Raw genomic sequence first — 24,524 nt, 5'->3', positions numbered from 1 at the left:
GTTGTTCCATTTATATCAGTAATGTGTTAAAGTTTCCATGTTTGTTTGGTCTTTTTTTGTTCTGTTCACATTAATGATTCTTTCCCAGCAGATGTGAGAACATGTCTCTAATGCCTCTGTGCACTGATGCATTCCTGCCGTATGACTGATGGTGGACAGACATATTTCAGACAGTAGAACGTGCATTATCACATAAATGCTTCAGTGTGGGTTTAAGCACTAGTAACTGCTAGCTTCACCAGTCTGACGACTTTGTTTTTTGGGTTTTTTTTAAGGATATTAAAAGCCATTAATAAGTAGACATAAAATGTAAAAGCTACACCTTTGATTTATGAAATCATTGAAAACACTGAATCCCAGCAACAGCAACAATACAGATGAACACTCTGACTTACTATGTAAACCATAGTGAAAGGGGGTTGTTTGCCTTTCCGATGATGAATTCCAACATTGGCAATATATGCCTCATCTGTCAGTGTGCAGTGACCATGGCTTTGTTTGCAGGGTGCACCATTTCTTTGTTTCCAGTTTGGGTGGGGACCAAAGCACTTACAGCTGAGCTCTGATTGCAACAGCCTGACGGTTGAGAAATCCATGTAAACCAAATATATTTCAACAGTTCCTCTTCTTTCTCATTTACTTAAAAAAAAAAAAAAAAAAGGAAAAAAAATGCCATAAAACCCCCAAAACAAACAAGGACACCATGCATTAAACATCTCTACAGCGTTTTTGCTCAATAAACACCTAAACCAAGTGTTTAGTTATCAAAACTGTTTATTATTTTATAACATTTAATTTATTTTTAATTGAAAAAGTGTTTCAATTGTAGTTAATTCAACTATTCAAAAGCTATTTTAAAAAGAATTCTTTAACAAAAATGTGTTGCAAAAGCAAATCTTATTAGATTGTTGGATCATGAAAAAATGTGATTATCAATTCGTCCTTACCTGAATAATCTGTAAACCTTACAGCTGTCACCAGGCGTTAAGAGCCACACGTGGGTAACACAGTAGAGGAAGACAGAATGTCAGTGTTATATTGTGTTTGTTCCTCTGCAGTTTCAGAATTGTTGATTTTCATTTAAGTACATCTGGATCCTTTAATTGAATAGTTTGTGGTCTACCCACTGACAACGTAACATATGATACACCTTAAACTCGGCTTGAGTAACCTGTGTTTTCCTTATGTCCTTGCTGGACTGTAAATTATAGGTTGGCCTAGTGTGTGGATGAAATTAACCAACACTGTTTAATTTCATGTTTACTATTTTAAGAAATGCCTTGGTCAGTTTTGGTCAGCCTATATACTTAAGAGTACTTGCATTAAAAAAAAAAAAAAACATAAAAGACCAATGTGGCTTTTAGTCTTCACTAATAAATGGTGTAAAAATATCTGTTGTTCTGCTTTTTCCCTTTCGGCAGAGGTGAGCTTGTTCAGCCCGTCTCAGATCTCAGACAAGGTGCTGCTGCGAATCCTGCGTCACCCCGATGTGATCCAGGAGATCAAGTTCAATGAGAATGATAAACGGTCGTCCCATCACTACATCTACCAAAGGGGCAAGCCGGCCGACTACTTCATTCTCATCCTACAGGTACTCAGTGATTCAGGGAGCTACATGTGTATTTGACTCCTTTGTTGCTTCAGGCTAGATTTGGAAAAATGGTTGGTCCGAATCCAAAAATCTGTAGCTGCTCACTCTGCTGTCAGATATCTGCTTAGAACTCTTCATTCACAGTGCAGCAGTAGAATTGTTTTGCATTTTTGTTTGTTTAGCTGTTGTGTCAGAAAGACCTTAGAAGTACCTGTTGCTGAAGGAAACTGTGGTTTGTTCTATATCAGCAGTCCCCAACCCCCGAGTCGTTTGGTACCGGGCCGCGAGAGTTGAGGCTCAGGTGTGAAATTTATGGTTTTCAGGGTTTTTATCGTTAATTCGGTTTCCCTGGGTCTTTTCCCGTGTTGTAATTGTGTATCTTATTTTGAAAGAAATATTTACGCGTTACCATAGCGACCAGAGAGCATTAAGGGGCAGAGAGGAGGATGTTGCTCTCAATGTTGTTGGTGCATTTCAGGAGGACGCTGCTAATAAAGTTACACGATTACACAGTGAATTAGTGTTTATTATTATATTTACAAAATACCTCAGTTTTTGTCTTGGCCGTATCATTTTATTTTGTTGTATTTCTCCGCGACACCTTAAAGGCCGGTCCGTGAAAATATTGTCTGACATTAAACCGGTCTGTGGCACAAAAAAGGTTGGGGACCGCTGATCTATATGAAAAGAGTTTTGTCAGCAGATGGCATTTGTTGTATGAAAATATCGTATATGTTTACTTAATTAACAATTAAATTAATGATTGGTGATTATTAATTGAGCTAGATGTAGCATAATAATGTTTTTGTATTTCCAGCTGTTCATTTCTGTAGTTAGGCTTAGAATTTGCCCAAAGCTGTTAATATGCTTTTTCTGCTTTACCATTTACATTTAAACAACATTTTCACATCAGTGGCGGGGAAAAAACCCGCAGCAGAGACATACGATTCACTTACCTAGGCATAAGCTGCTACGTTCATGGCACACCTGCAGTAACAAGAGATGAAACATGAACCGCACAGTTGAAAACTGCACAATTTTTCTGATGCTTTTCGTACAGATTTTTCATGAAATATTTCAGCTCGTGTTTCATGCTCCTATTTATAAACAAAAGACTTGTTACTCTTGTGGCAAAATGTACAGTAGTATAGTGAACAAAAAGAAATTTGCACCCAAAAGTACTGGGCTGCATGACTCTTAGCAATAGCAATTTGTGTTTTCAGTCTCATTGACATAGATCTGTAAAATCAAGCACCTTTTCATTCAGTCTGCTTTTATTAACATTTGTTTCAATTCAAGCTTGGTACTGTAATAAGATGGCACTGTGGCAACAAGGGAGCTTGTGAAATTCCTATTCTCCTAAATAATTTATTGTTGACTACAACTGGTGTGGTTCCAAAGTGGAAGCATTTAGGGGCCAGTGACAGAGCAGGGTTGCCAAATGCTGAGGATTCTTCATTTACACTGCAGAGTCTCAAAGCTCCTCTGGCATTAACATTAGCCCACATGCTTCATTTCTGGATTTTCTGTAGGTGTAATGTTTAGATGACTCTGTACTTTTATCCACAGTGGGAACGTATTGCCATACTACTGTCTGTAATTCAGTAGTAATTATAAATTGTGACCTAATAATCAGGTTTGATTGATTAAAAGGGTGAAAAGAAGATTTCACAGTGCAGTGACCTCAGACAGACAAGCGGTGCCGGTAGTAGGGCTGCATTGGGGTCCTAGACGACATGCATTATATGTCTGAAGGAATTGATTACATCACAAACTCGCTGCTGTCAGATAGCTTCAATACACTAATCCCAAAGCTGACATAGACACACCCATTTCAACTTGAAAACCACCTCCCTCTACACGTCCATGCTGTAGTGCACAAAAAAGTAACTTGCCCTGATTTTGCACATCTGCTGCACTCACTCTGTGTACATATAGACGTGCACTCAAATCCCAAAGGGTGGGAAAACTACGCTTCATTGTCTTAATGTCACTCTTTCACACACACATATTTCCCAGAGATCGTTTATGTCATTGTTCCCAAACAGTCATTAGCAGGGTTCACTAATCCGGAGATCTATTTCAGCTTTCTCCCCTCCATTCTCCTCTGTGAGATTTTCCCGGTGGGAGGCCGGATACTGTAGCTTTTGTGGACCCCACATGTGGAATAAGTCGGTGGCATTTACTGTAAGCATGCAGGGCTTACAATTTTCCACCTCTGGTGTCTGCATAGAAAGATACCACAGAAGCCTCTAACTAGGGACCAAACAGTAATGCTGAACCCACAGTACACAGTACAGTACTTTTCTGATGTGTGCAAACACAAAACAGAGATTTGTGAAGTTTGATGGGTTGCCTCAAGTTACCAAAAAAATGAAAATCCAGGGATATGGATTTGGAAAGAGCTGCGATTACTTGACCTACAACATCCACACTAAAACATGGGCAGGTGCAAGCATAAAGAAAAAAAAATGTCTTGCACTCGTTGGGGTTCCGCTTTAATTTATTTATTGCCCAAATAAAAATGCAACACATTGTGACACATCGGGCTTTCCTGGCTCGAGCCTTCATTAAGCAATACAGAGTACATACCACAGATTCTATAGTGGATCCCATACACACTATAAAAAAGCGGGACATAGGAGATCACCCACCGATCTGTGAAGTCCCATTTTGAAGTCTTGAGTTGCCATAATGGTTTTCTGAAACCAGATGCGGCAAGCGAGGAGTTGGTCTGATTGAGAAACCAAGGATATTACGTGCTCATGTGGTCGTGACTTGCCAGTCTCAGCGTAGGTCTGGCCTAAAGCATGCTGTGCTTTATTGTCTACTTTGCTCTAAACGGGACCAAAGTTTAGAAAATGAACATTGTGCTATACTAAATAAGACTTGCAACTAACATTTGAGACTTTAAACTCATGAAAATGTTTTACTGAGATTATAAAGCAAGTGAGAGACAGTCATTTTCCCTTTTACAATCTGACACGCCTTTGCAACCTGAGGAGGTTAATACGATTCTGCATTTGCTTTTTTTTAAACCCCCTTAAATAATGTGTGCCTTTTAGCTTATTTCAGTCACAAGCTGAACCAAACGGAAACTTATGAGGCTGTAAAATAAAGTTGGAGTGCCAGAAACTGCAGTTCCCTTAATGGCCACTTGAAGTGAGCCCTAAATGCAAGGTCCCATTGACTGCCATATTAAAATAGCCTGATTTAAAGTGGGGGGTTGGTTGATGTATTATTTTAATCATTGAGGTCGTCCATGAAGGTTGCTTTTGTGTGTAAAATTCTACTATTTTATTATTGTTCTTTAGCAGTTGATACGACTTATTGACCAAGCTCACTCGCCTTAGCTGATAACCATCTTCTTATCCAAATATGGTCACTTCTGACTTCAAAATGCAGAGTCCAAAGACAGTTTGTGACGTCTTTAGATAAGGGGAGAAATACTTTCAATAAATCTCTGCTTGTTTTCATAGATTGACTCACTGCACATATTTTGAACTGTGTGTTTATGTGCAGACGTTAAAGTTTTATTTTTATTTTTTTTACTCTTATGTTTACATCAACATCCAGTGTGCGGTTGACTCATGAGAATAAAAAACCTCAGATGTGATGATTCGCTGCACTTGTTCCACTCCTTTTATAGGGTCCACATGATTACTTTGCATATGTGTGTGTTTTCCTGGTAGTGATCCTTGCTGTCAGCAGACAGCCTATTTGTTTATGACCCGAGTGATTTATGCGTCTATAAAGATGCTTAGTGATTCTCACAAAACAGTCAGTATCGCAGCCCGAGTCCGACTTTTGTTGTGTTCACAGGGTTCACTCAGCTTTAGGAGATGTGCAGGCATCATCTGAACATTTTTAGATGGTATTTTATTTCAAGTATAAATTTTCCGGTTATGTTTTGATGTTGTACAAGAGGTTTGATCATTTTTATTTTTGAGAAATCTCTGTTATGCATTTGTTTCACAGACTGGGGCCAACTAGTTTCTGAAGTGGACAGAACAAAGACAAAATGAGATTAAAACAAAAGATAAAATCAGTGTTTTTGACATTATGAAATGTAGACTGGACATGGGTAAGTCATATAAGCACAGTTGCTGTACATTCCAGGGTAATTACATCACATCATTATTAGAGAGAAGCTACTTCCTGTTGTGAACAAGAGATGGAAAAATGGAGTCCTGTGAGAATAAGAAATATTCCTGTACTTAAAAGGAGGCAATCTTTGTGTGTGTGTGCTGTGTGTGTGTGTGAGAGAGCGAGAGATGGAGCCTTACACCATCGACACATTAGGCTGGGGTTGAGCTTGTTATTAGTTGACACTGACTCACACTGTAAATCCCACTGAGGAAATGTTTGTGTGTGTGTTTGTATCACAGTGTAAGTGAGTCAATCAGTTTGCACAAACTGTTGGAGGAAACTGTTCAGTTTGACATCAGCAGTTCATTTTATGACAAACACATGCTCACAAACCACTAAACACAAGAGGCTGGCAGGACACACTAGGCCTCGCACGTGAAAGCTCACAACCACAGTCTCCCTCTTATATATACACACACACACACACACACACACACACACACACACACACACACACACACAAAATTAATGTCAGGTGGTGTGTGTGTGGTTTGAGGCAGAGCCCCTGCAGGCTTTGTTATAAGTTATTAACAAACCCGTGACAGTGAATCCTCAGACCTCTGCAGGGGCTCTACTGAGCTTCACACAAACACAAATGCAACCTACACAGCAGGAAGGATCCTCAGACAGTGTGGGTCCTTATCGCCTCAATGTGCCTCTGAATCTATTTTCCAGAGTTGTAATAGTCACACAGAATGGCATTTACCTTTCTTTGTGACTGTAACACACAATTCCACCCCTCCTCTAAGGGATGCCTTCTTGTTTGTGACTAGATGGCTGCAATATTGTTTATTGGTTGTCTCGCTTGTGGGAGACATTATGTTATCCCAGAGTGTAAAAGTAGGAGTGAGGGTGGAGATGGCAAGAATGATTTTCCTTGACTATAAGAAACAAAAGCAGGTAGTACAAAAATAAGAGCTAATTAGAAATGAACTGTTGATATACTTCATATTAGACTTTAATAAATACTTTGCTCTATGAGGGTTGTCTCCTGTGGAACTGGCTCCAGATTTGGGTTCAGGAGGCCTCTCTACTTTGAAGATTAGGCTTGAAACTTTCATTTTTGATTAAGCTTACAGTTAGAGCTGCAATGGGTGACTTCTGCCATCCCTTAGTTACGCTGCTATAGACTTAGTTGCTGCGGGGCTTCCCCTGATTTCTGACTAAACGCTTCCACTCGCCGTGTGTGTATCTGAAACTGCTTCTCTTTCCTGAACCTTAAATATGTCACAGCAGATGGCTGCCTTTCCCTGAGCCCCTCCTGTCTCTCTGTCCTCTAAGGTCCTCAAAATGTTTCTTTAGTGACATCAGGTCCTCATTTCAACTCTGTGCCAGGACATCCTCTCTCACCTTGCTCTCTTAAACCTCTTAATGCTCTGCTGTCATACTTTCACTGACTCCTCCTTTCTTTTTGAAGTCCTGCTTGCTTGACACTGCCTTTTCTTCTTTCACTGCCATTGCTATGCTTTGTCACTGAAGTAAAAAACTCCTTCCTGTTTAGCAGTCGCAGCGCAACATAAATGATCATTCAAGTTCACAAAGATCGGTTTGATGTATAACCTGTCGTTACTGACAAATATCACAGTGCTGATGAGTCCTAACGCGGCCACTTGAACTTTGGCCAAGACCCACCTACAGTTCAGCAAAAACACACAACCAGAAAACACACCTATGTTGAACTTTAAGCTGAATAGCTGAACAGCTCAAAGTTAGTTAGAAATGAGTACGAGATGTGTTGCTCTGAGGTTTATTACCACCCTCAGAAACTAAAGCAAATTGTGGTGTACTAACACATTGTGTTGTGGGTTTCATTCTTCTGCAGTAAGGCCCATATGATGTGTATGTTTATGAATTATGGCCTGTGAGAGCTCCGTGTAGTGACAATTGTTTCTGTTGTCCTTTTGGAAGGACAGGCTCTGTCTCTGAGACAAAGAGAAGTGTGTAACTGTTATAGGACACTTTTTTTTTTTTTTTTAATTATTCCTTTTATCCTCTCAAGTATCACTCGTCAGTCAGTCATTCAGGGATTGTGTGTGAAGAAAATTTTAATCAAAGTGGTTTCCATGTATGTGGTGAAAGGACAAGGTGGTAAATATTAACTAGAAAACAAATGAATATAAAAATGAATCATTGTTAAAAATTCGCTTTTCACGAATACTGGATCAGACATTCTAAATTCTGAAGATTTGAAAATCCCATTATTCCAAACTTTCCTTGAATGCTGATCTTCAGTGAAGTTCCTTTTAGCCTGAGATGGGGCTTAATTTTCAGCTAGTTTCTAAGAAGCTGGCTGAAAATTTACCAGCTGTTTGAAACTTTAATATTTAGGAGAGAAATATTCAAACCCAATGTTTTCAGCTTTTTCGCAGGTCTGCTAAATATACACGTATTTTATACATAATTCCCTCATCCACAGCTTGACTGCAATTTCCAGTTTGACGTCTACTAGATTTTAAAATAAAGGTTTAAATAATCGTTTGCTTCACACAGTAACTTGGTAATTTTTACAGTGTTGGTTATTTAAAAATAGATGATCGCCATGAAAGTGTTTCTGTGCTGCATTCATTTTTACAGTTAGACTCTTAAATGTTTCCCTTGTGTTTTAAAGCAGTGCACCTGTTTACTCCTTGAGCCTTTCTTAAGAGCCCTCGAGCAATGAAGCAAGTCAGAAAGAAAACATTTTGTGCAACAGGACAGATGAGACTGATTCACCTGTGTCAAAGAATTTGATTTAAGGAAGTCCAGTGAGTATCAAGATATGTAAAAGATAAACAGCAGAGAAAAAATAGTTCCTAATAGTACAGAGAGTGCTCACAACAACATTTAAAGATTTTTTTTTTCTGGAAAAATAATGTTACTGCTCTTAAAATGTATTTTCAGTGGTTTGATCACCACGAGGCTAGTGTCACTTATGGTTCTCACTCACTTTGTTTTTGGGCAGACTAGAGCAGAAAGTCTGAGCTTTTGTCTCATAGAGGAGCTTAAGTGGGTTTCGTAATTAAGGTTTGAGACAGTTTTTACTGCAGATCTGACTGAGACTTTTAAGAAAAACTTTCTTCTCATATCTCAAATCTGAAAAAAATGACTTTGATACCTAATTAACCAGCACTGGTAGACGGCTAATGAAAGTGCTCTGCTTTCATGATGTTTTCATGTCATTACTGTGCTTTTGCTTAACGCCAGCCAGTGCAGATCCAGGAAAACGGGTCTGACCAGAGCACCGGCAAACTTTACACCTCTCGCTTTTGTCCTCTGCCTCCCTCTGTTTCTCTTCTTTCTCTCCTCCCTCCCACGTTAACCTCCATTTAAACACCAACCGTCCAGCAGCGTGTGTGGCTTACGTCGCTCGGAGTCAAGCTTCAGCATGTTTCTATGTGTGTTTGTTTTTTTGTTTTGTTTTGTTTTGTTTTGTTTTTAACGTGCATATGTTTCAAGCTAGCTATTTGACCTTTGCCAGTGCTCACATACAAACAGACATGACTAACATGCCAGGAGATGATTGACATCTTTCACAGCTCTGATATACTTGTAAGAGGCAAAACGCTGGTGGCAGAGCAGGTTTAACAATTTCATTAGTGGCCATAGAAGGAAGTCTCGCTACTGTCAACCTTGTATACTTGTGGGGCAATGGTAGAGGAGTTGTTCGAGAGATGTCGAATCTTCCTGGTGGTTGTTTGTTTTCTTTTCTGCCTTGCCAGTAAAGGAGAACAGTGAGAGGAAGCTTGCAGCAAATGTCTGCTCGTCTTTCAGTAGCCGGTTGTCCTTGATTAAGGCATTCGACCTCCGATTACTCTGCAGGAGCCTGTGGGTGCAGTGAGCAGGTGTGAATGATTCTAACCAGACAAATTTGGACCAGAACATTTTGCCAAAGGGAGTCGTGCCAAGTCAATGTAGCCTTCAAAATAAAGCTAAAATGAAAACCTCGCCCACTGAGAGGAAGGCTTGTCCTGATTTGGGAAATGTAGTTTGACTTTGCCCCAATCCACCCAAAGTATGTTCTTGAAATACAAATTTTAATCTAAAAGGTCAAACAGCATCACATGTTAATGTTGGCTTGTAAACTGTAGCATGCAGGCATGTGGGAGTATCCAGGACAAGCCTGAAGGTGTGACTGTACCTGAATACCAGTCACCAAAACATGTTTAACATTTGCACAACCGTTTTATCTCCTACTGTAGCAGTAACTGGATTTAAGCTACTTTTGACTGCTCCCTTATTCACAAGGAGTCACCACAGCGGGTAGTGCTGCATATTTGATTTTCTGATAATGCAGCCCTAAATAGATTCATGTCTCCTCCTGGGATTGAACACGGGATCTTTCACTTGTTAGATACACTAGTGCAAAACTTTAATTTGTAGTTTTTTTTAATCACAACTCCCACTGGAATACACTCAGACAGGTCACTGTCAGGACACCCCCACTCAAAAATAAACTCTTACAACAAATACAAATACATTTTCTTTAAATGAAACTTTCCCAACACCCTCATTCAGTAAATAGAACAAGCTTAAAGCAAATAAAACGTAATGATCCAAATAACCGTTACGACTGCTGCTCGTCTCTGGCATCCATGAAGTGTCACATTTCTTTTTAAGCCATGTGTTTCTTTTGAGAACCACTTGTACTTTGTTGTTATACTTTCTTATGTGTAGAACTGAAAAATACATGAGTTTGGCAAAAAGGGGGGAAAAGCTGTGGTTTCACACTGTAAAAAGTAGCTCCCCATTCTTAGCTGTGTCCCAATTCCTAGGCCGCATCCTTCGAAGGACCCGTCCTTCGCGGTCTACGTGGGCCGGGTCCTTCGATGAGCAAGAAGGCCGGAAGTGTGAAGCTGTGAAATGGGACGGTCTAGCCTTCAGATTTGCGTCAGCAGCTGTGTCGGTGGAGTTTAATAAACTCAGCCGTCTGCTCCTTGCTCCGTAATATATAACAGGACATTGGAGAAAATTCTCGACCATCTCACACTTCTGTTTAATCAGTTTTCTGTCTGACGTTTATTCAGCTGTGTGAAAACTATCACCTTCATCTCTTTGTGCTCAAATCTGCTAATCTGCAGTTATCCCCAGTAGGATGATAATTGGTTCACTTGTGTATAACATATGATGGCGTGATGGTTAAAAGCTAGACTTCAGAAAAGTGTCTGCCAATTAAAATCGCACATTATCTCTGGGATGGGGAAAAGGATAAAAATGCTGTGCAGTTTCAGATAAAGAGGAACCTCTAGTCACCCTGTGCTGCAGTTAGCAAGCAAACAAAGTGTCAAATAATTAATCACCTGACAGGTCAGCTGATGATTGGTCATTGTTTATTGTCCTTTAGATGTTACCCCCTCTACACCTCAGTTTGTCAGCTCGCTGTATAACACACAGTTTCACAGAAATACACATCAGCACCACATGTAACAAATTTAACCCAGTTAACCTCAAATCATGGTTCGTGTGTGTGTGTGTGTGTGTGTGTGTGTGTGTGTGTGTGTGTGTGTCTTACTGTTACTGTTTTCTTTCACTCTTTCTCTCATCTGTGTTTATGTTAATCAGCATTTTTATCAATTCAGTCACCAGATTAATCATTTAATTATTTGCAGATCAAATAAAGAAGTGGCACAGCAATGATGAAATAATCTTTTTTGAGAGCGAACAGGGTATTTATTTTAGGAAGAGCGAAACCTCAAAAAGATAAACAAGGCTAAATATGGATACACGAATCAGGTTGTATGTGGTTGGTGTCCTAATTGTTTCTAGAGTGTTAGGCGAGCTGTGGTGTAGATTTCTGTTCTGATCACTTTTGACAGCAGCCGTGAAATGCTGCGGGCCGATGTTGTAAGTTTAATTCAGCAGAGAGTTTGTGATTGAAACCGCCCACCTGGTAACTCCAGTGACAGATACACTCTCACTCCCTCTCCCTCTCATCTCTTGAAACAACAAAGCCAGGTTTCTAAATTGGCACGCGCCCTAAAATAGCACAATGGATGGTTATATCAGATTAATTGTGTTTGTTGGCTGCTCTCTGCTGAACCAGGAGGTCTTAAAGGGAAATTCACAGATAATTAAGGTAAAACAATCATTTCTGATTGTTAAGTTTTTATGATTTTGAGTTATTAATCTGTGTCTGCAGGTTTTACATGCTGATGATATGCATTTTTATCCACATAAATACTTAATAAACTCCTGAAACATGACTGCAAACCTACATTTTTAGAGCAGTGCTTACCTTCTGTTTTTGGTAAAGTTGATACTTTATTAATGTCATTTGAACATTAAACTGAAATATTAGCCAAAGACATAACATATTTTATGGCTGCTGTGTTTGGAAGCTTTAAAATCTGCACAAAAATTTCAAATTAGGTTTAATCAACACTTAACAGCAAACTCATTCAGATGTTAGAATTTAAGCTAATTGTCCTGCTGTATTTGTCACTGTTGTAAGCACGGCCCACCCTCTGTCCTGTTTGCCCATCTCTTTCTTTTGTCGTCCTTTTATTTTACCACCTGTTATGTTTTCATCAGCTCAGTCCATTTGCAGCAGGGTGGGAGGATGGAGTGAAGGAGGGATGGCAGCATGGATTAACTGTGCTGTGTTGTTGCTGCAGTTCACACATTCCAGCAGGACGATCCGGGCCAACTGCCTCCAACACAGAGGCCTCCTTAACCCCCTTCTGTCCTGTCCTCTGTCCTCTTATCCCTCCATCTCCCTCTGTGTGCCCCTAATCTCTCTTCCATATCTCTTTACAAAGAAACTTCTGCTACTCTAACTCCCCTTTCTCTCCATTGCATCACATCCTCCCTCTGCAGACAGCAGCATTGCCAGATGTGTATCATGTTTCACAGTGTTTATTTACGTCTGATCAAGGCCAGAGTAAACCTGTTTCTTCCCACAAGTGATGCAAAGCATCTCCTGAGGATGGTCACTAATAACGGCTATACGGTTTTTTTCACCTGTTATTGCACCGCCCTCTAGAGGCCAAATTGTGTCATTTCATAGAAAAGAAAAGTCAGGGCTGCTCAGCAGAAATTGTGATCTTCCAGTGCTTTAGGGCTTAATTAGGAAAAAGGATTGACTGATTAACAGGAAGTAAATAAGTATCTCCATTAATATGCTTAATCAAAGTGGCCGAACATAGCCAGTGAGTCTGTTTTTAAATATCAGGAATTCTTCCTTTTTATTGACATACATGGATAAGGTTTTGAAATACTTGATGGACAAAATCAAAGTAAAATGTATATATTTTTTAACTTTAATGTGCGGTTTTTTTTTTGGTTTTTTTAACCTTTTAAAGTGCGCCACACACACACCACTGCTGTGTCGTTATATAACTAACACTGGGGGTGTAGCGTCTTACCCAAGGACACTACAGCATATGCAGGGACTTGTTAGCCTGTGATTAGCAAGAACAGCGATGTTAATAAATAAATAAATGCCTTTTAAATAAAAACTCTCTCTCCTTCTCTTTCACACATATGTTTAATCAGTTTGCTGAAAGTTTAGTTCTGTCGTGAGGATATGACCTTGTCTGATATGCACAGCCCCAAAGTGTTCACTACAGAACATTTACATGCCTCAAGTCATGTAAATGACTTGAGGCATGTAAATTTTAGAGCCACGTAATGTTTTGCTTCGTTTATGTCAAAATGAGTAAGAACTTGGAGAATTTCTTTTGTATTATTTTGGCACAGAAACACTAGCTTCAGATTAAATGGAGAGCTGGAATCCAAGAACATAAATGTTCCGAAATGCTGCAGTCATTTAAATAGGTATTTTAAATCATCTATTATGTCTGCCTTAATTTTTCATTGGTTCTGAAATATTGCATGTGGCTCAGCACAAGGCTTGAGGATGAGTTTGCAGAGTAAATCCACATAAACAGAATGAATGACACTGTTGCAGCCTTAACTGTTAAAAAACATAAACGTCTGTCTTGATTTTGCAGGGTCGAGTGGAGGTGGAGGCTGGAAATGAGAACATGAAGTTTGAGACTGGACCTTTCTCATACTATGGTATCATGGCACTCAGTGCTCCCACACTGGGTGAGTCCAAAACACATTACTGTATTTAGAATAGAATAGAATAGAATAGAATAATCCTTTAATTGTCCCACAAGGGGAAATTTGGTTGTAACAGCAGCAAAAAGACACATATACAAACAAACAGTACACAGGACACAGAACAGAAACATACACAATTTTTCTTACATATTTACATTAAGGACAAAATTACTATAAACAGAGTACTGTACAGTTATTAAATTAAATAAAAATAACAACAGATAAGAGGCCAACCAGGTTGTAGTGCGAATCGGTTGATTAACTTATTGCAGTTACAGTGCTGATGTAAACATCTATGTTTGTTGGGAGCAGTTCTGATTGTACAGTCTGACAGCTGCAGGGAGGAAGGACCTGCGGAAACGCTCCTTCATGCATCGAGGATGCAGCAGTCTGTCACTGAAGGAGCTCTGCAGTTCAGCAACATTTACATGCATGGGGTGGGAGACTCTGTCCATCAGAGATGTTATTTTGGCCAGAGTCCTTCTGTCTCCCACCACCTGCACTGGGTCCAGGGTGCATCCCAGAACAGAGCTGGCCTTCCTGATGAGTTTATCCAACCTCTTCCTCTCAGCTGCCGATAAACCGCTGCTCCAACATACAACACTGTAAAAAATGACAGATGCCACCACAGAGTCATAGAAGGTCTTTAAAAGCGCTCCCTGTACTCCAAATGACCTCAGCCGCCTCAGCAGGTAGAGTCTGCTCTGACGCTTCCTGTAAAGAGCATCAGTGTTGTGGCTCCAGTCCAGTTTATTATTCAGGTGAACACCCAGGTACCTATAAGAGTCCACTATCTCAATTCAGTTCAATTCAATTCAATTCAAATTTCACACACATACAAAGAGCATTACACCAATATCTCAGCTGGTACAGACGGACAGCTTTGCAATATTATTATGTGGCCCAGGATTTCTTTTTAGTGCTTTGTCTTAGTGCAACACAGCATGTTGCTTATCATATGTAGTATATGATAAATAAATTAAATACATTTAACAGCTGACTACATAAAGTTATATTTTTTTCTATTAGTTATAATTAAAAGCAAGAAGGAACCGCTACAGAGCAAAGTGTAAACTTTTACAGGGACAAAAAAGAAAAAGCATCGAAAAGTACACAAAAGTACACAGTACTCTTCTTTGGCCCGTGTTACAAGTCCCCCAGATTCCTGAAATTAAGTTTTGTTCTTAAAAAAAACAAAACAAAAAAACCCCATACATATAAATGTCACCAATCAGATTCCTGCACTTTATTCCCACCTTGGAGAGGAATTAGAAGTGTTCCAGCCCCACCTGGTGCACAGTTTAAAACATTACAGTTGGCAACTTCAAAGGGCTCGTAAAATACAGTCTGGTGCCAAATTAAAGGAAAAAAATGAACCTGTGAAACTATAGTGAGGAGAGCTTTTTGGTACCGTGGTTTGTGTTACTGCAAATCGCTGACCTTTAACTTACATTGAAACATCTTTAGCTTGATGGGAGTAGTGTCTTCCAGAATCGTAGCACCACCAACATCAGGACACTAGAGGTCACTGAATGTTTTGAGTATGAAAATGATCTCAATCAGTGAATCACCTGCAGGTCCCATACGTCTCAGCAGTCTCAGATTTGAGAGCCTCCTAGAGTCAATAAGGGATGCACCAATGTGTGCTGATACCAGTGTTTAAACATCACACCTTGACCAGTGTTGAATGTTATTCCCACGTGACTTTAAGCTCTTTACCACACAATACTTAAACATAAACAAGCACAACTGATTCAGTAACAGATAAATATGATGGGCTCTCTCATTTGCAGATGCTGACTGATATATCAATAAATATGGTGAATATTGGCCAATAACAATATTCTATTGACATTGGGTGCCTCTGGAATCACTGCCGAAGTCCAGTGAAACTGATTTGGATGCATGAAGACAGTTTAAATTGTTTATTATTCAAAAACAATTAATGCCATTAAAATTGTTGGCTGGCTGGAGAGAACGTGGAAAGCAGCATGTCAACCGTCATGTGTCACAATAGGAAACTGTATGTGTGCGAGTTTCTATTACTGCTTTTTTTTCATGCACACAGTCACAAATGTTTTGTGCTTCAGACATTTTCATCAGATTCACATAATTTGTTCATAAACACTTGGCGCATCTCATAGTTATTTATTGCATGTTTCAAATTTGAAAAACAAATCTGAAAACTCGCTGTTTGTCATACAGCTCAACCCACGTGAACTACTGGTAAATTAGTAGTAACCATAGGTCACGTACTGCATGTAGCTTAGAGTTACAAAAATCTAGTGCACGCTCACGTTTGTCACGTCCCTTCAGCAGGAACTATGTCTTCATTTGTATCACGTGTTATCAAAAGTCGAGTGTTCTGCACGTATTCAGCATTAAAAAAATAATGTTCTGGGTTCACGGAGGCCATTGGATACCACATGTATCTGAAAGGAGAAATGACTGCAACAGTGATTGTGAAACAGCTTTGTTGGTGACTTTTAAACTCTCTCCCTTCTTTAACACAGTGTCTCATAAACTTTCAGTTCATTCAAAACTTCCTTCTTTTCTCTGCCAGTTTTATACACAGTGTCTATTTCTGCTTGTATTCAGTTGTCAGCTTATCTCTCTGCTGTTCAATCGTGCCGCATCAGTCTTTCGGCACATCTGTTCAGTATCTGCGGGGAAAATCTCGGTGTGCTCACCTTCGATGCTGGGGTCAGACAAGATATCAGCCTGATAGCAGCTTGATCTGACAGATGTGGGACGTTGCATCAAAAAGCTTGACAGTTTATTTCATCCTGCTTAGCAGATATCTCCAAAAAAGACAAAATCTCTCTAGACAACTTACCAGAACCCTTTTTACATAATCCAGGGTAAATACACTCAATCTAAAATACTGTGAGGCAAACTGAGCTTTCTCAGTGTGTTTAGGAGAAAAGCAATATAACAAAAAATATACTTTATAAAACTTAGATAAAAGAAATTAGCTGGTAATATGCATTAAGGGCTAAAGAAATAAATTCATTCTGATATGAAATGAATTATCATTTAATGTTATACTTTTTTTTTTCCATAACTCTGTTAATATATTGGGACCCAAATGGAGAGATAACACCAAGTATTGTGTTACTATGATTTAAAAAATCAAGAACTAAAAGTCTTTTGTTTTCATTCCCAACAATAAAAAGTTGTGAGAGAGAGTCAGTCAGCTTTCTAAAATCATCATTCTTGTTCAAATACAGTATCGTGGTTTTTTGTTTGTTTGGTTTTAGCTTGATTATTTGAATTGAATTGAATCTTTATTTTGAACATGTTAAAAAAAGTACAACAACATAGAAATAAAAAGAGACAAACAAAGCAAAAGAAAAGAAAAACAAGCAACCACAAAAAAACAACTTTCATGTTCAAAAAGGAGCATAAGCTTATTTAATCCCCCTTTCCACTATCTAGTAATCAATAGACTACACCTTTTCTACGTGTATATGCCCTGACCATCAGAAATACCTCATTACAATTACATTATATGTTACATGTAATTTTTTATTTATTTTTTAGCTATCTATCTATATATATACATACACAACACCTCAAGGGATACACAACCTACAGATATATATATACCCATTCATACATACCCATGCACCCGCACATACATATACACACACTGGCAATATGAAAATATTGGACCAGAACACCTTATCAAAGCTCTACCTCCTCCCTGTACCCTGCAAAAACCATAGCCTTGATTATTTTGAGTCATGTTTTGAATTTAAGTATATTTATCATGACGCTCAAAAGTATTGACGGCTATTGATAACTGTAAAGTGTCAAATGTGAGCACCAAATTAATGCCAGGTTAGATTTATAATGTTTTATTATTTAGTACTTAGTATTATTTATCAGGTTTAATTATAAACGTTTTAGGAAAAGTTCAAAAACAAAAGATTATGTTCAGACATTAAGAAGCTCTATAAAATAAAAATAAACACTGTCTTCAAACATTGTTGTATTCATTAGTTCTGATCTGATGATCTGACATAAGATTTTCAAGATGACCGTACCCTAACTGATTCTAATAAACAAAAGCTTTTTGGTGCTCAAATTGGCATGTGAATAAAAATTAAGCTCCCCTTCTGTCTGATCACCATTGCAGGGAGACTGTATGGACAAAAGCTAAAGGCCACCTAAACATTACACCTATAGGAAGTGCTCAGCCACTGACTGTCTGACTGACTGTACAGCTTTTGTGCTGATGTTAATACCAGAGAAAGATGAGAACTGTGTGGTTATTGAGTCAGCAGAGCAGCAGCATGTACACACTAATGCTGCTCCGCAGCGTCATGTGGTCTGCCACTTTGTGGCTGATTTGCTGCAGTTCTTTTATCTTCCACTTTGTGGTAATACCACTCACAGCTGAGAGTGAAATACCCAGAAGCATGGCCCAATACTTTCATCCACATAGTGTAGGCTGTGAAAACCCCAGAGCGGTGATTGAGTGTCTAACATTGCCACATTAAATCACAAATTAAATCACAATGAATCAGCATCTAATCTGACATAATCCGATTTCTCTTCTGTATTTCCTTTCAGTTCCATATTCAGAATAAGTGGTTTACTCTCTCAAGTGCCTCGGATGGCGAAACATGTGAAATGCTTGTGTTTTCTTATTTTCCTTCTGTCACTTCTGTCATTTTCTGTCACTCATTTCATCAAATTTCTGATCAATCAGACTTTCAGAAGCAGCTGAGTAACGAGAACCTGAAAATGTCACTTCACCTGCAAACAGTGTAACCTGTTGTGTGGTGATTCTTTCAGTGGAGCAGAGTTTCTCCCGGTTTTGCATGTCCTTGTCCAAACTGGAAGCAGATCTGTCTCTCACTGACTGTCCCTCCCTCGCCTTCATTCCTCTGTCCCCTCTGTCTCTCCTTGTCAATATTACCTCCTCTATCCTTCCTTCCTTCCTTCTCTCCTCTCCCAGTGGCTGCACATCGTCCTCGTCACCTCTCCTTTAAGAGGTTTTCTCTGTTCTCTCGGTTGCCAGGTAAACGCCGGCATGTCTGGGTCCTTTAACTATGAAGGACACATGGGGCACTGGGTGGATGGGTAGAGCTTGAGTAGAGGGGGACACTAGCTTTGACTCTGTTGTACATGTTGGGCGAATTGATGCCGGATCACTAAGAGAAGAGAAATTCTCATGGCAGTGCTCTTTGTGGGTTTAAATGATAGATCACAGATAAGACTTTTATATACAGTCCTGTAAGTTTTGCTCAGTCCTCATCTGTCCTCACATCACCATTTGATTGCCCAAAGGTGCAGCACGTTGAGGTTTCAGCCCACAGATCAGAAGTACAGCGCTAGCTTTCTTCTCTGTGTGATTCAAGGCGGATTTGCCCTTTAAGGAGAGCAAAGATTTAGAGGATAACAGCTACTTTTTCGCAAAGAAACTCTTTGATCAACCAAAACAACCTCCATCACAGCAGATCAAACTACGTCTGCATTTTATTGTTATAATTTTGGACAGCAAATGAGCAGGAGGAAACAAGAAGGTGATAAATCAGTGTTTTCTTACTGTAGGCCAGCATTAATTGAAATTTACTTCATTGTAAACAACTTAATCTCTGTTCAAACTAACCTGTCTTTGCCATTTTGAAAAAAATCTGTTAAATCGAAGCTTGATCATTTTTTTCTCTCTCAGCCTGAACGGCGTTGGTTTTTGTTGTTACCACAGTATTTTTAGAGTGTTATACATGTTTGACCAAGAAGCTTCATTTAAAAAAAACAAAAAAAACAGTTTGAGTTTGAGTACTCAGCTTTGTTTAGTTACAGTCACATATGTAACCAAAATGGCAATAACTTACTTTTTTGACAACCTCTACACCAAATATTAGCCATAGCTCATTTTTAACCCCGAAATGCTTGAATAGGCTCTGCTTTCAAAAAGCAGCATCAGTTATTTTAATTATATGAAGTGTAAAATAATTCCAAATTGCCTTTATTAGTCTCAAAAGTGTCTTTAAGGGTGTTTTCAAAAACCTTTTTGAATAGTTTACATGGATAACAGCCTAAAGCAAAGTGAGTTTAGAGTGTTTAAAACTAGATTGGAGAGACTTGAAGATGTATGATGGAGATATGGAATAATGTGACTTGGTGGTTAGAGAAAAAGAAGGATTTTGGTCTGTACAATAAGCTAATTTTGCACATTCGTTGATTCATAGTAGCACCGAGGAGATGCGAGTGTGAAACTGGCGTCTTTCGAATTTTTTGAAATAATGAAAGTTGATCAAAGAGTTTATCAACCAGAGTGTCAGCACACTTCTTAAACTGGGAGGGAATGCAGGGGAAATAACACGATCACATGGCATGTGTAAAGTAAAACTCAGAAGGACGGGACAACATCATGAGATGCACAGATGGGACATGAATCCCCTCGGGGGTTAAGCTGTCTGCTCTTTGCAGAGGCTGCTCCTGATAGCTTCAGATGGGGTTGTCTTCTGTTGGCATCGCATGAGTTTTTAAGTATAACTGCTAATGCAATTTAAAAACAAAACACAATGAGCTCCCAAAAGATTGATTCTCTTCATCTGGACGTAGTGTTTTCAATGGAGAATTTGGAGCTATTAAGATGCAGCATGTGAGCCTTTTAATTCAGCTCTTTTTGTTGTCCTTGACCTGTCAATGTCATGAAAACACTAGTTTTAAATAGACTAAATAATATTAATAGCTGTAATGGACTGTAGTGTTTTTAAAGCACAGTAAGAAAAAAAATTGTAATAGCTGCATGAATTAAAATGGGTGTACGGTGATTGTTATTTAGAATTTGGTCCAATCACTCGTCTGCCTTACTGTTAAAAGCACCGACTCACTGTGCGAGCACTACATCACAGGTAGAGGGTAGTTCTTTTAAAATTGTCAGAGTTTTGTTCTTAAAGATCCAGTAGGAGACTTTTTGTGACCCAGACAAACAGAAATATATTAAATATACATCAAAAATGAGAAATTCACAAAATGTTTTGATGTAACATTTTTAAAGGAAAAAGAAAAATATGTTCTATAAATCTGAAACCATCAAAGTCCTTCTAGAAGTCTTGAAACTTGAGATCAAACTACAGCAAATCAGGGCGATTGTTTTGCAGCTGCTTTCTAAATGAACAGGAAGGGAGCCATATTTAATGTTCACTAGGACACCGCTGCCAGTTAAATCTGATGATGAGGTTTGACTTTATATCAAAATAAGGTTTAAAACTTTCTTACACCTTTTCTACACGTGGGACGGTTTTTATAACATTAGAGCATCATTAATGACTCAATCCAGACTAAAGAGTCTCTGTCTGTCTCTGTTCATCCTACTACTGAGCAAAAGCCATGCTCCTTCACATTTTGAACACAGTAAGTGAAGAAAAGGGTTAAAAACTACACTTACTTATGTCATTAAATGAGTAATAATGAGTAGAGAGATATCCCTGCCCCCACACCTCTGAAATGGTTGTAAAACTGTACTGCATGTATTTGCTAGGCAAACAGCGTGATTGGTTCATACTTTTCCCATTTAGGCTTTCAATTGTGTCCTTGCAGGGAGGGCCGGGGTATCGCTATCTTTAGCACTCACGTTTTTAGCCAGCAGAGAGCATATGTATGGGGGAGAAACTTATGACCTCATTAAACGCTTTCCTGATGAGCTTCCTGTTTCATTTTCAAGTGTAATTTAACACATCAGGATGACTTTTAGAAAAAAGCATCATGATGTATTTGGAATAAATTAGACAATAAAGCAGGATATGCTTTATGGTGCCTCTCCCTTAAGTCAATCAGATCCACTCCTTCATTGTTTCACAGAACTAAGATGATGCAAGTTGAGGATTCATAATTAGGACATCACAGATCAATGGGATAATGTATTTTTTTAAAAAATGCTTTTATATGTAAAGAAAGATTTGAAATTAAATCAAATTGAGAGCTGAAAATCATCATCACCAGAGTGCTAACTTGTGAGTGGTTGGTTATTGTTTTCAGTTGTTACTGCATAATAAGTTGACAGGATACAACTAAAGAAAGGTTCCCTACTGGATCTTAAAATGATTATTTTAGGCAATTATTGTTTCCTGATGAAGTGACATCTAACCACTAACTTAAAAAGTAGCCATAGACAACCAGGATTAACTTTAGAGCTTAATTTCCTGAAAGCTAACACACTTGACATGTCTAGGTAAAACCGTTTCCTATGACTCACTGAGGCCCCCTACTGGAAGACTCACACCAACTGGTAATAACACACATCTGGTAATGAGCTTGCGTGTGAAGCGCGTGTGTGACACATCCAGGAGTGTCATCAGCTGGATGACGTCCGTGAATGTCATCATTGTGGTTACACTATGAGTGAGCAGAGGGTGAACATAAGTCTGAGGGAAGTGGGAGGTGCATGCTGCCTGTTATGGCCATCTAGAGCTAAACTGAGCTGAACTAATGGCTAAGCTGTACTGGTTACATTATGATTGTTATTATGTGTCACTTTGTAGAGTTCCGTGGAGGTTATTGTATGTAACTCTATATGTCATATGCTCTTAAGTTGAAATAATGTGTCATTTAATCCATTAGTTTATTATTGATTAGCTCTGACTGGGAGTATTTTATGTTTTTCTCAGTTTTATGTCATTCTAAGTCAAATCTTTTACATTTTTCAATAGGACTTAAATTTCTGTGACTCTCAACCAGTTGCTCTTAGAACTGAAGAAGCTTCTTGGATGAACTGTCTTCAACAAAATTAAAGAAGTCCAGTCATTTTTTTTATCCGTCACACAGAAATATTAATTATTCTAAACACAGAAACCTTTCTTCTATCAAAAATTGAATATGGGAAAGTTTTGTCCAGGAAATGTCCATCTGGAAGGTTTTACAATTGTTGACTAACCAGTGTTAGTTTGTTGCAAGTTATCACTTGAAAATGTGACACATATTTAAACATTGACTCACACTCATTTTTAACAGATTACAGTGTCAAATATTGCTTTCAGCTCTCTTAATAAGTCCTTAATAAGTTTGATGGTGCTCTTGGAAAACTTTTAGATGTCGTTGGCTTTGAGCACGGCAGGATGCACGTCTTTGCTTCGGTGCTTAGAGTGGATTAAATACCTAAATATTAACTTTCTTTTTTCTCTTTTACTTTCATAGGTTTAACTTTATTTCTGTTTAGGTGTTACTGCTGCTATTGCTGTGCATCCATTACACATTGTGTGTCACTAATCACTCTCACTCGTTAATTATTCTTTATGTTTAACCTGCATTTGAAGCTACACTGCATCTTGTGCCTCTGAGGTCTCCACCATCAAAGGCTTTGAAACAGTAACGTCAAGCCCAACCAACGGCTTGGTTGGCCCGATAGGTGTTTATCACACAACCCCGTCTTTAAATGCGTAACAGGACCGGGTGCTATTAACCTTTCCTGCATGTGTGTGGGTGTTTGCAGAGTTTCGTTCACCATCCCATATCAGCGGCTTAAACCGAACAGCCTCGATGAGCGGAGCCGACCGGATGGAGTCTCTCTCGGTCAGCGGCAGCAACAGTCAGCTCAACAACAGCATCCCCATGCAGCAGTACATACCAGACTTCTACGTCCGAGCCCTCACTGACCTACAGTTTGCCAAGGTTGTTTTTTGTTTTTTTTCTTACCTCCAAATTAGCAGTCAAGGCCTTTTTTCACCACATGATCTTTCTCCAGGGACTAGAAACCTTTAGGGGAAATCTTTCCGCCATAAGGACCAGAGTCTAAATTATGTTTTAGAATTTATATTCTGAACTTTTTAACCAGTTCATGGGGAGTGGGTGGAGTGGGTTTGAACAAGCCTGTCCAAAGTTTATGCAGGATTTATGGTCCTGTGTTGGTTACTATCTTTGGCTATCTAAATAGTGGTCATTCAACCAATGCAGTAGCTTCAGAACATGATGATGCTATGAATTGTTATCTCTGTGAAGGTTCTCAGTCATTCAGGTCATCGTAGTCTAAGGAGCTTGCAAAGAAAAGCGTCTGGCCTTCTTTAAGTTGCTTGAAGACGTTTCAGCTCTCGTCCGAGAAGCTTCTTCAGTTCTAGGGTCAAATGGTGGAGAGTACCAAAACTCCTAAACACAAACTTAACAATGTGGTGTATGCTGTACAGTGCAGCGAGGAATGCCCAGACCTCTACATTGGAGAGACCAAACAGCCACTTCATAAACGTATGGCACAACGTAGAAGAGCCACCTCCACGGGACAAGACTCAGTGGTCCATCTGCATCTAAAGGACAAAGGTCACTCTTTCGAGGATGCCAATGTTCATATTTTGGACAGAGAAGACAGATGGTTTGAAAGAGGAGTGAAAGAAGCCATTTATGTCCACTGTGAGCGACCATCTTTGAACAGAGGCGGTGGCTTACGACATCAACTGTCTGCCATCTATAATCCAGTTTTGAGATCCCTTCCCAGACGCCTTAACGCCCACTCACATCCTGGGTCATTTGACCTCAGGAAATCTCATGATAGGGTGGGTCCAGGTTTCACAATGAGCTCACCTGAAACCTTGGCTGATTGTGGCCCACACCCATTTTCACACCTTGGCTCGTGATTAGTTAGAGGATCATTAGGGGGTCCATTGTCCCTCTCGGGTCACTCCCACAGAGCTTAAATCTGGGACTCTCCACCATTTGACCCTAGAACTGAAGAAGCTTCTTGTATGAGAGGTGAAACGTTTTCAAGCAACTTAAAGAAGTCCAGGCGCTTTTCTTT

General features: G+C 39.2%; 1 protein-coding gene across 2 annotated transcripts in view; it reads left to right on the top strand.

Moving 5' to 3' along the window:
* The window catches only part of LOC134638551 (metal transporter CNNM4), a 50,388-nt gene that overhangs the window by 20,454 nt on the left and 5,410 nt on the right, over positions 1 to 24,524 (top strand). The window contains exons 4-7 of one of the 2 annotated variants that reach the window (XM_063489264.1): positions 1,422 to 1,591; positions 13,669 to 13,765; positions 18,750 to 18,812; positions 23,232 to 23,410. In XM_063489264.1, coding sequence (XP_063345334.1) covers positions 1,422 to 1,591; positions 13,669 to 13,765; positions 18,750 to 18,812; positions 23,232 to 23,410 — 509 coding nt within the window. The remainder of the gene's footprint in view (positions 1 to 1,421; positions 1,592 to 13,668; positions 13,766 to 18,749; positions 18,813 to 23,231; positions 23,411 to 24,524) is intronic. The other variant, XM_063489265.1, reaches the window with a different exon arrangement.

Source organism: Pelmatolapia mariae, linkage group LG12 (genome assembly GCF_036321145.2).
Source record: "Pelmatolapia mariae isolate MD_Pm_ZW linkage group LG12, Pm_UMD_F_2, whole genome shotgun sequence".
In the NCBI taxonomy this organism is placed as follows: Eukaryota; Metazoa; Chordata; class Actinopteri; order Cichliformes; family Cichlidae; genus Pelmatolapia; species Pelmatolapia mariae.
The sequence above is the reverse complement of the archived record's forward strand: the minus strand, read 5'-3'. Positions and strand labels throughout refer to the sequence as shown.